Source organism: Epinephelus lanceolatus, chromosome 11, assembly GCF_041903045.1.
Source record: "Epinephelus lanceolatus isolate andai-2023 chromosome 11, ASM4190304v1, whole genome shotgun sequence".
Classification (NCBI taxonomy): domain Eukaryota; kingdom Metazoa; phylum Chordata; class Actinopteri; order Perciformes; family Serranidae; genus Epinephelus; species Epinephelus lanceolatus.
The window spans coordinates 26,467,959-26,480,654 of NC_135744.1; the positions used below are offsets into that span (position 1 = coordinate 26,467,959).

Consider the following 12,696-nt stretch of genomic DNA (forward strand, 5'->3'; position numbering starts at 1 on the left):
GTGAAAAGTTTGTGTGCTGGGTGGGTGGAGTCCTTTATGATACGTGACGCTCTGCTTCTTCCCCTGCTGACAAAAATGTCCTCCAAGGAAAGGAGGCTGCTGCTGGTTATTTTTTCAGCAGATTTCATCAGTCATTGCAGTGCTTTCCTGTCAAAGCAGTTCCCACACCAAACAGTGATGAAGGATCTCAGTATGCTCTCCACCACACACCGGTAAAGAGAGGTCAGGCAGCAGGGCTGAGGCAGTCCTGCTTCAGTCTCCTCAAAAAGTATAAGCATCAGTGGGCCTTCGTTATGATGCTGGCTGTGTTGGTAGCCCACATGAACTTGTTGGAGATGTGCAGGCCCAGGTATTTGAAGGTGGACACCATCTCCACAGCTGCTCCTCTGATGAAGAGGGGAGAGAGGTGTGTGGCCTCCCCTCCCAAAGTTCACAACCATCTCCTTATTCTTCCCCACATTGATGCAGAGATTCTGAAGTTCTTCCACCTCCTGGCTGTACACAGACTCATTGTTGTTGGAGATCAGTCCAACCACAGCTGTGTCATCTGCAAACTTCACTATATGATTGCTCAAGTACCTTGCAGAGCAATCATATTATATGCGAGGAGCGTGTATAGCAGGGGGCTCAGGACACATCCTGTGGGAAGCTAAAACATATCAACAGGCGTAGATTACAAAAAACCCCACTAAAGTACAAACACTTTCACATACATATATTTACAGCTTTTCTAAAAAGTAAAAGTATTTTGTGACACACACTTGGTGTGTCAGTTGGGTCCCGTTTGGGAGAATCGATATAACTGAGATTAACAACATTGTTGTGGAAAAATTACCAAATATGAAAGTATGCGAATGACATCATGTGTAACAATAGTCGCTACTTGTATGAATGTGTGATTCATCCATGGTAATGGTTTAAATATTTTTAAAAGATCACAGGGTCCTTGACTGGCTGCGTGCAAGCATGCGAGGAGGCTCGATGATGTCTGAAGGTTAAGATACTGTAAGACGAAGACCTTGTAGATGTTCAGAATCTGATGTTAAACAAGTTGGACCAAGGATTAGGCTACACATGCTTCCGGATGACATGTGAAATACACTACACAAGGCTCAAACATTATCCTGTCACTTTAAGTTTTTGGTGTGGCTGTGTCCATGCATACGTCTACACATTGTAGTAAGAGCCTCTTTGACATTAGATTTGTGATGTATTAAACTTACATTCAAGTAAGATCAACTATGCCTCAACAAGTTTATTTCAATATTCATCAAAATGAAAACTGACCAAGAGCAAAAGTTTTTCCACATCAACATTTTTGTAAAGCATTGCTGTCCCAGTGGGAATAGCTAAAAAAACTGAAAATGAAAATAACTTCTATGTTAACAGGCAACCCTTGCTTTTAGAAAACTGTCTCATTAATATATTATTTATTCATTTAGATAAGGACTTATTTTGACACAATATATAATTATCATATCAAATAAAATAACTGTGAAAAATGAAAGATAATACCCTGACCTTCAAGCCTTCTCCCCAGACATGTACTACCCAACCGGGGCAGTAGGTGGCGCTTCAGTTTTGCCGTGTTGAAGATCGGGGCGTTGCGAACACGAAGGAGTAGAAGAAGTAGAAGAGCAGCTGAACTGTGTCGCACGTACCTTCCACTTAATCGACGGTTTGTCTTCGGTGAGTATTTAGCTAAATTATTTAATTACACATATCGGTAATGAGAGTTAACATTTGGAGATTTATTTTTGTCTTACTTGTCGCCAAAATGTTAAAATGACTCACATTGTCAGTGGCCTTTTCTGGGAGCTGCAAGCGGAACACCCAGGCTAACGTTAGCTAACTGGCCTTAGCATAGAAAAGGTTGTTAGCGTTAGCTCAGCCTGCTTTTCTGTGTGTTGCTAAATTTAAACCAACCCGAAACATTGTGGTGGGTTACTTTACTAACGTCTGATATGCTTACCGTTGCCGTGTAGGGGCTGTGTTTTACCCGCATAAAGGACATGTTGTCTGTCTGGGTCGTGTTATTTGTCTCAGTCGACTGTTAGTCGCTCATACTAAAAATGGAAGCACGACCTGCCCAGATTCCTCATCAGCAGGATCAGGACTGAAACTGACCCCACGGCGACCATAGAAATACATTCAACCTAAACTAAAGCTCCTTTTCTAAGCAGTCTCATTTGGTTACACGTTTGAGCTTGTCATCTTGTTTGAAATATTAAATAATAAGTATTAAATAAGCAAACTACTAAACGAGGTGTTACAGTTTCCACTTTGATCTTGTGTCTGTTAACATTAGATCCGTGTCCATACTTAACTGTTGACATAGGCAAGTCTGAATGCCATTTTAGTTGTTAGGACACTAATTTATCGCCACATACGCCAGGAAAAGTTGACACATTTGCATGTGAAAATGTTACTTATATGTTATATTTTGTTATCTTTTCGGTGGCTTTCTGGCCAATTCAGCCTACTCTCGTTACACGTGGTCTGCGAAATGTATTTAGGAGAAGATGAATTGTAGTAATTTGTAGTGTCTTGTTTTACATGTGTTAGTTTTCAAGTAAAAATTGCTCAACACTGAGGACAAGCACGTGGACAAACCTGTTGTTTGGATGCTTGTTGCTACAACATTAACAGGGAATTGAAGTTTGTCTGAGACAAGCTAGAGGACTTGCTCTAACCATGCATGGAAACGTGCACTTTATTTAAACATCTGCTCTATAGCAATCTATCTATAGATAGTCATGTTGTATTAAGTATCACTGGAGTGAGAGGGTGTCTGTTTGAAAAAGGGCAGCTGGGATACAGGCTAATCTGTCCTTTTATCTGAATAGCACTGATTAGGTTAAGTGACTGGACTTTAATCTCTGGTTAATAGTTAACATGTTGCTTTAAGTTAGCTTATCAATATTAAGGATTAACTGTAAAAGAAACATGCACTTTGAACTATTACCTTTGAGTTGTTTGAGTTTGCACATTTGATTTACAATTTTTACTGCAGCTTGCATGATATTATTAATTTAACAGCTAAATACTACGCTGTTAAATATGTACTAATAATCTGAAATGTATTGCACAGTCAATTTTATTGTGATATGTTCTTCAACAGCACTGTAACATTACTTGTCAAAAATCAGTAATATTTTTTAATAGTTATTTAAATTAGGCTTTTGCTTGTTTTCATACCATCTGTTTTAAGTCACATGTACTCTGTGTAAATGTTTATAATTTGCAAAGTATACCATAGTATTTGTGATTTTTGAGTGCATTCTAATATGAGTGACAAATAGAAGGTGAGTAAAAGTAAGAAAACTTACGCCCTACTACACGCCCTTTTCTCAACGATAAAATCAAATTCATTCCCCAGTTTTGTTTCCCATCTGCCTATTTTGTTTCATTGGGAAATTCGTCACAATACTGAAATTAGATACTCTCAAAATGCTGTTTTCATGTGGACTTTAAGGCTGTCAAACCTCAACATGGTTTCTTTTTTGTCTTTTAGATTGTAAACTCACTTCCAGAGATGGTTCGACCACATTTTGGACCACCACGTTTGAAGCCCAGGTAATGTGTTTTGATTATCTCAAGTGGCGCTCGGATACTACTGGTGTTGTATTCATGATAATTAAATATTTTCTTGTGCGTACCATTAGTGATTTAAGATAGAACCTGACCCTTGTTTTTACAAAATTATGGTATATTTAAAGTGGCATTCTGTGTTTTAATCCACAAAATTCTCTTTTTTTTGTGTCCTATCAGACCTTACGAAGACGGTCATGGCATGGGATCTAGTGAAGGAAATTATAACCCCAACTCCAAGGGTCGAAGAGATGTCCAGGGCTACCCAGCAAAGGCCCCTTTTCACTGGAGAGATTCCAGAGGTAGAGGACGACCCCCAGTTGTCAAAAGAGTCCCCCTAATGGGAGAGCAGAGGGAGCCACGTTTCAACCACTGGAAGTCCCAGAATCAGGATTCCTTTCAATCATACCCTCCCAAAATGGAACCCCACAATAGCCAGAGGAGGCCTTCCCCAGCTAGGCCAAACCGCTCCCCCCATGTCCAGCATCACTCATCCTCTCGCAGTCCCGCACAAGGATCCATGAGTCAAAGGGGCCCCCCCTTCCATGGCCACCCCTCGGGTCACAGGTCACCCTCCCCAAGACATTTTCGCAACCACCCAGCTGACAGGAGGCCCGACTCTGCACCAGCCTACCAGGGGTCTTTCAGGGGCCCCAAAAGGCAGTCAGGTTTTCAGCATCAGGAGCAGCGGAATCGAGACTCTCGTGGGAATTACAGTCCTAGAGAAAGGCCCTATGAGCACACAGGTCATGGCATGAAGCGCTGGAACGAGGCTGGAGCGTTCTCTCATCCACACAATGGAGAACATGGGCACTCTGGGTCACAGAGGAACCCCAGAGAGATGCATGGGAGAGGCTCATGTCCAGAGAGGTACAGGAGTGAAGCAACAACCCCAGCTGGGTAAAATTATTAAAGAGGAGGCCTGAAGCTGGCCCAGTCTTCCCAGTCACTGGGGTCGTATTATTACCTCTAATCTGCCCCAGCTCATAATTATTAGAGGGGATTAATGGGGGTCTGATGTAAATGTGGTTTCATCTGCCATTGAAAGGAGTTGCTGCAGCTGTAATTGCTCTTTGAAAATTTACTTCTCCTACCTGTTTCATTCTGTCATGGCATTATGAAGGGTCTGCATTAAGTTAAAAGTTAAAAGTTCCGCCTCCCACTTAACATGGCAGTGGATCTATCATTGTAACGATTTCTCTATTGTTTGATGGATATGCAGGTGGTCATCTGAGCAAGACTCCAGACGGCAACGTGGTCCAGTGGAGAGGCAGGGCAGCAGATCTCACAGTAGAGAGAGGGCACAGGAAGTCCCTCACCCACCCCCTTTCAGATCCCCCTCATGGAAAGGAGGTCCAATGCCGTCATCTTCCTACCACAGGAGCCCTCAGGAGAGGCATGTGGCAGGACCCCGCAAGAGGAGGATATCAGACATCAGCATGCCCTCCTCAGACCCTGCACTGGAGCATGGCAATCAAAAACAACCCAGGAGAGAGAGGCCTCAGCTGCTCAGTATTCCCAGGCCATTCGGTGGTAGACCTTTGTCTCTTAGGGATAAAAGTTACCTGGTCAAGAGCCGACAAGTCAGAGCAGAGTCTCTCATGAGACTCAGAATACCTCCATCTGTAAGACCCCGGCCTCACCTGGGCGACTCTGCCCCACGGGGAAATTTCAGCTCTGTTCTTGCTATCAGGAAGAAGCGTTTCCAGTCAAATGCAGTTCCCCTGAAAAGGTTTGAACCACGGAGGGGAAAACCACAACAGTCACCCCCCAGAGAAGAAAGCAATGCCAGCAAGTCCTCAAGAGACTCTGATACAGGCAAAGAACAGGTGGAGTCTCGCCGGTCCTTGAACACACACAGGTACGGTATTTTCCTTCTAGCACTGTTCGCAGGGGCTTGATGATGATTAAGAGGTCAAGACAGAATGTCACTATGTGAAGGGGGTGCCAGCTTTGGAAAATGGAGATATCGTGATGAGCTAAATGTGCAACACTGATTCAGTTGATGAAAAGCTGCAAAGCTGTTTTCAAATGCCTCCCTGTCTATATCGTCCTGTGAAGTGGGCTGAAGAGAAAGTGCTAAGTTACTCACCATATCGATAAAGCCAACCTGTTTAAAACCTGAGAAATGCTTAATGCCCCTGATGAGGAGTGTGGAAAAATTAGTTGATCAGTGCTGTTGAAGGATTCCTCAGTCTGTCAGCATTACGCTTGAAAGAAGTGCTCTTCAGCATGTTGTGAAGACCCCTTCATCCTCATTAGAGAACAACCGCAACGCAACACATTGTGTAAAACAGCATATCTGTGTTTGGAAAATGAGGGCGTGAAGAGGACTGAACTTAACATGATCTAAACTGAAATTGCTGTGCTGCCCCTTTTGAAATTATTGGCAACATGTCAACCAGTCAAGGACCAGGGGAAAAGAGATACATCAAATGTTCAACATTGAACTTCACTAGTTAAAACATGAATGAGCAAAATTGCAAGTCAAGTGGCATGTATGATCACAGGATCCAAAAACAAAGGTAGTCTGAGCTGTGACACTTTGTTATACTTGGAATATAATCCCAGTATCAAGATGGATGACGATGATTGTTGGTGACAACTGAAACGACAAAAGCCAGAAAACAATGGAGAGGGATGTCTGTTGAAGGACATAGGTAGCCACCTGAGTTACATCATTCATTTTTATACTCATAAATTATCTAGTACATGACTTAAATGCAAAGATGAATATTTCTGACTCCATTGTGTATGCACATCAAATTACCAATGCAACATGTCTTTTTATGAAGTCTCAGTAAGGTTATAATAGACATTAAACAACATTAAAATCAAGTATGCCAAGACAAAGAAATCTGCATACAATTGATCTTCACAGTTGATTTTTGTTTTTACTAATACAGTACTTCAATTACCATATTGAGGAATTTTGAACGTCACACATTCACCGGATGCTTACCTACTTGTATGTGTACATCAAAGACGGGAGTAATACCCAATTTGTGTGTTGCATCAGAAGTGGAGTTTGGAAGTGGGAATCTTGCGGTGTACAGAGTTAATTCCAGAAAGATTTGCCAGACAGTCAAATACACGAATCTGCACCAGCGGAAGTGTGAAACCTCGTGGATGGTCATCATTCCCGTTGAGCAGAACGAAGAGGAGCCAAAATACTTCTTGCACTTCATACAGTGCATCAAAGTACTGGAATTTTCATTCTTCATGAAAACTTAGAGGACACATTCAGACATCCATCAAGCATTAACCATGTCAAGGCCGGAGAATCATCTTGAAGTATTTTGATGAAATGCACCAGCGATCATAATGTCGACTTTTGCATGCGTCTGCGACCTCAAAGCAATTATTTGGCCTTCTCTGTTGTAATCATATCTACAATGCCTGCAGTGAAAAGGGCCTTGATGTGTCATTGTGAAAAGCTGGGAAAAAATAATGTATGAAGTGGCTGAGAACACAAAAGAAGACTCTTCATCAAACTTTAAAAGTGACAAGACACAAATATGAAACAAGACCAACTTAAGAAAAGGGATTTTAAACAGATGAGTACATGAAGAAAAGAGTGACCAGAATTCTAACTTGATGCTACATAGAGAGAGAAGCAAGATCTGTTTGGTCCCGCCTCTGTTATATTCTTCACCTGGTATGCATTTGTGCCAGACTCACAGGTCAGCATGTGCTGTGGTCAGTTCCTGTGTCTAATCTGACGTGTGACCCAAAATCAAAATATTCAGTAGCCATCTTACAAGGCGAAGTGACAAAGTCCACAGCACCCAAAGTCTAACCCATACTAGCATATCTCAGCCTGTGAAGACATTGCCTATTATGATGGACAAAAGATCAGTCAACTCTCTGCACTTTATCTGCTGTAACTTAAAACTACTGTATGAAGAGGACAGTGTTCGTTCCTTGACTGTATTTTACTTCAGAACCGATCAGATGACCATCTTCATTAACCCCTGCTTTTTCCTTCATCACGCCCAATGCCCCAAATGTTAAGAAGAGAAGGAGATTTAAAGGAGTAGAAGTCTCACTTGTGGGCACTGCAAAGCCTTTGGTCAGTTGCCTTGAAACCTGAAACCGTGTTAATAGGCAGACAAACACCGGATTGTCTCTTAACACCACTGCACAGCTATGGAGAAGAAGCTTTGAAGCTGATGACATCACCATCTTGGATATATTCAGTTCAGAACTACAGCTGTCTCCAAGATTCAAGTCTCATGAAACCTTTTGGATGACGATGATTGAAGACAACTAAGGAAATGACAGGAAACGTCCTGATGAAAAAAACCCTCTGAAGTTCACTCTGTTGGAGAAAACAAAGCATTGTCCTCCTGCACTTCTGAGAGAGGAATCATAGAAGATTTGGTGATGTGATCTAGACCGATATCTTAAAGTTGTCTCCAAGATTTGCCAGCTCTAACGATCACTGAGTAAATGGAGAGCACTCAGATTGATTCAGGGTACAAAAATAGGAGTAAAGAAGCATGGACATTCCATGGTTTTTGTAAGTACCAATGTGATGAGTGGCTTTATGATCATTTGTCTGCCTGCAAAACAGTGCTGTTCATTACTGGTTTAAATTGTATTACTTCTAAGAGTTCACAAGGTGATTTAATCTCTTACTTTCTTCCTTTTAAACACAGTGAAAACATGAATGACATTATTTTTATGTAACCAGACCATATTTAAGATGTTCATACACTGATGTACACCTTATACTGTGATAGAAATGCTGATGTCATTAACACTGTCTCCACTTATCTTTCCCCAGATCTTCTCCCATAGAGAAACGTGACCTTGTTGTTTTGTCCCACTGGCCACCTGGGCCGAGCTCCTCCTCTAAGGATGGCTCACCTATGAAAGATCGCAGCCCAAAGCCAAAGAGCGGTAAGTCAGTTCTTTTCCCTCAATCAGTATCGAATGTACAAATTGTTTTAATCATTTTAAATTCCTTTATTGTTATATAGGTTGAAAACTGTCATTTAGCTGCGGGGTTAATCATCTCTTCTCCTTGTTGTAGAACACGGTTCCGATCAAGAGGGGGCATCGAACAGCCGACTCTCAAAGACAAATGATTCCAGATCATCGCCTGAAGACCGAAGACGTGGCTATATGGATAAGAGAGTGTTTAGGTACATTTCATAGAATCAGCTTTTCTCAGTGTTTTAAACAAGGTTGTTTCATTAGGGAGTACAGTGTTTTCCAGTATGTGAAATGTAAGCTTTATGCAGTATTTCTGATGTTCCTTTATATCTTTACAGGCCTTTTAATGTGATGCAGGACAACCAGAGACCTGGGAGGCCTTTCAAGAGACCAGGACCCATGCAGGTGAGTGAAACATTTATTGCGTAAGGCCGTGCAGAGCATGTGCCTCTGTATATTATCATTTACAAAGAATTGGTGGTCACAAGCAAAGTGTACATACTTTAAAACAGAGTCATATGTCTCGATTCTGAAATGTTTCATTATATTCAGGTGTTACGCAAAAGCAAAATTGACTTAATGAAAGGGAGTGAGCTGTCAGTATAGGTCTGAAGCTTAATCATGTATCCTTTTCGTAAATTCGGCCTATGAAGGCACAATGATTAACACATCTTTTTCTGCCTCCTGGATGTGTATTGGCCTCATAAATTGGAGCTCTACAGTTACAGTCGAACTCTTAACAGTAAACAACCACTTAAATACGTCAGCTTGCTTGTTTTGACAGATATAAAACCCATTCAGCTTTGTATTGTGATCACTGGACAGTGGTGTAAATATATATCTACACTGGCACGGTATTGTTTTAATTTTAGATGTTAAAGGAATAAATGAAGCCTACTGTTCGTACTCAGCCTTTGTTGTGTTTTACAGAGACCAAGGTTCATGGGTGGTCCAAGGAAGCCTGGCCCTGAACTGTCTGGAAATGTTAGACGACCACTCATGGTATGCAGACCCTCTTCAGAGATCACCCAATGTGTCTGGGAAATGTGACATGGCTTTCTTCACAACTAATATTTTTATTTCTTATGTGTTTCATAAGGAGAGCCTAGTGCCTCGTCCCTTCCCAAATCAGAGGCCAGTGTTCAGAAAAAGTCACAGTATCATGTCCAAATATCGCACCATGAGAGTGATGCGTCAGCGAGCACCTTACAACCGAGGGCCCAACCAGCAACGCTGGTGATAACTTCTGGTAAGTTATGGTGATGTGTCGCTGTGAGGGGGCAGCAAGGCAATTTCAAGTAGGCCTATTTATTACTTCAAATGGATCGGCTGTCTTATTTATTCACTGTAAAGAAATCTTTAGTCATCATAACAAAGCAACCTGTAAGTAACTTAATAAGGTCTTTAAGAAATGTATTTAAATGAGTTTTTTTCTTGATCACAGCACATCTTTGGTGTCCTGCAGACGTGATCCCAGAAAAGGCAGAACAATCTCATGAAGATCTTTCTCACACTACAATCCCAACCTGCCTGTATATTGTGGAAGTGTTGCTTACATTTGTTCTCTGGTACAGGTGTTTCATTTGCATCTTTGAAATACTACAGTACCTTTATTTGAGAGTATTTTGTAAAATATGCCATTACATGACACAGTCCTGCTTTTTTTTTCTTGTGTTTAATTATTTGGGAGTAACTGCTTATGATCTTGGCAGTGTTCATTTTACTGAAATAGTTTTAACTTTTTCGTAGTTTACCAGCAGCAATATGTTTCAGGTTTGTGAAGTCCAAGAAACGATTACTTTGATATCTCAGCTTTACATTTTGTAAAGACTTATCACATGAAATGTCCTGTTTGATTAATCATGGGTGTTTTGACTAAGAACGGTAGCTTGTCCAATGACACTTAGCTACTACTTGTAAAAGTTGTATAATCACATGTTCAGTTTATTGTCTTGAAATAAAACAGATTTAACAAGCTCTTTTTGAATTATTTTTCTTTTGCTCACAGATTTGAACAAAGGACAGAATGACTTAATCAGTAATACTGCTGTTAAGACTCATAAACCTAAAATAAATAAGAATTTTTTTTATAATTGTGAGGTGCTTAGAGTTTCCCCTAAAATTGAAGACTAGGTCATTGTAAAGATAAAAGTTATGAACAGAGCATTTTAGACCTTAAAAGAGCTCCTGAGGTGAAAAATTGTTAGTAGCTGGGAGGACTTCTAAGAGGTTTAAGAGTTTTTAAACAAAGGGGAAAATGGCAGTAAGACGAAGAGGTAGGAGAAGTATTCTCCAAACACTGGACGACTGAGTAAATGAAATGCTACGGATTTGATCGTGCAGGAATAATTGTGGTCGTTGTCTGATTTTTTTCACATTTCCCACCTAATGCAGTAGCGTTACAACACCAGAAATGAAAAATGCATCAGTGCAGCAGTGATGACTTGGGTCTGTCTCAACTTTCCATCAGCAGAGTGATCACACTAACAATGACAACACTTTCACAATCAGCAGTTCATTTAATCTCCACTGGGCGTCCACACCTTGCAGGCTCATAAAGGGGTGTGTCTGTGACAACCAGTCACATCTGTTAAAAGAATGCATCATACCTAGTAATGGGGTCAACCACACCTCCTCACTTAGGTAAAAGTTTCTGTGCCTTCCTTGCTTAGAGCTGCTCTGAGAACTTTCCTTAATCACTCCTAAGCTAGGACTCAGAGTGTTCGCAGAAGTTTTGTGAAGGTTTTTTTCTTTAGCTTAAGTAACATTATAGATATGGCAATATATTTATAGTCTGTTTTTTGGAAGTAATTGGTCAGACAACTTTATTCCCTCATTTAAAGAGAGTCTGTCTCCATCATGTTCAAATGACTGATGATATAAGATACTTTATATACTATATAGATAAAGGAGAAGTGATTTCAGGATATTGCAGAATTCCCTGAAAATACTTGAAGTCATACTTCAGCAATTTAGTACTTGCCTGTCCATTAAATTGGAGAAGAGAAATTCTGAGCATGAATGGTCAAAATTGAAGCAGCAGGGGCAGAGATATTCTGACCTATAGCAAAGAGCATGGATACCAAGAGGCGAAGCGCCATTGCCTTTCTGCCAACAGCCACTAGGGGCGCTACCGCCATTTTGGACTGTTGAGCTTGGACTGTTGTGCCCAGACAACATGCAAGATGTCAAGGAGAGAGGAGAAAAAAGTAAAAGAAAACAGTGTAGTGCAATTAACTGCAACAACTATCAGTGGAACACCCCGCACCTGGCCTTCCACCGTTTCCCGAAGGATCCCGACAGAGGTGTACGTTTTAAAGTGTTTTAATATCAATTTAATATGCCAGTTTTGGTGGGAAGATAATGTGTATATACAGTCAGGTCCATAATTATTTGGACAATGATACAGTTGTCATCATTTTGGCTCTGTACACCACCACAATGGGTTTTAAATGAAACAATGAATACCTGCTTAAAGTGCAGACTCTCAGCTTTCATTTAAGGCTTTTTTCAAAAATGTAGTATGAACCGTGTAGGAATTACAACCATTAAGAAAGCTGAAGTGTTTGGGGCACCATTATCTGCTCAGATTCAACTAAATGTTTCAAAACTCATTGGACGATGCTTCACAGTGCAGATGGACATTGACCTGAAGCATACTGCAAAAGCAACCAAAGACATTTTTAAGGCAAAGAAGTGGAATGTTCTGCAATGGACAAGTCATATCATCTGACCTGAATCCAACTGAGCATGCGTTTCTCTTGCTGAAGCCAAAACTGAGGGCAAAACACCCAAAACACAAGCAGGAAGTGCAGACGGCTACAGTAAAGGGCTGGCAGAGCATCACCAGGGAAGAAACCCAGCATCTGATGATGCCTATGTGTCCAACACTTCAGGCAGTCATTGACTGTAAAGGATTTGCAACCAAGTATTAAAACTGACTGTTTAATTGATGATTATGTTAGTTTGTCCAAATACTTATGAGTCCTTAAAGTCGGGGGACTGTGTGAAGAAATGGTTGTAATTCCTACACGGTTCATACTACATTTTTGAAAAAAGCCTTAAATGAAAGCTGAGAGTCTGCACTTTAAGCAGGTATTCATTGTTTCATTTAAAACCCATTGTGGTGGTGTACAGAGCCAAAATGATGACAACTGTATCATT

At 40.9% G+C, this 12,696-nt stretch overlaps 1 protein-coding gene across 2 annotated transcripts; it reads left to right on the forward strand.

The window, feature by feature from the left end:
• The first annotated feature begins 1,596 nt into the window (after positions 1-1,596).
• On the forward strand, positions 1,597-10,509 carry LOC117267348 (uncharacterized). 2 transcript variants are annotated; one of them, XM_078172428.1, is made up of 10 exons: positions 1,597-1,689; positions 3,515-3,576; positions 3,772-4,491; positions 4,814-5,452; positions 8,381-8,496; positions 8,630-8,741; positions 8,871-8,937; positions 9,463-9,534; positions 9,632-9,781; positions 9,977-10,509. In XM_078172428.1, exons 2-9 carry the CDS (start codon positions 3,536-3,538, stop codon positions 9,770-9,772), a joined length of 1,908 nt encoding a protein of 635 aa, XP_078028554.1. In that variant the 5' UTR covers positions 1,597-1,689; positions 3,515-3,535; the 3' UTR covers positions 9,773-9,781; positions 9,977-10,509. The 2 variants fall into 2 exon arrangements, with proteins under 2 accessions (XP_078028554.1, XP_033499116.1); XM_033643225.2 differs by having other exon boundaries at positions 3,772-4,461.
• Positions 10,510-12,696: the final 2,187 nt, after the last annotated feature.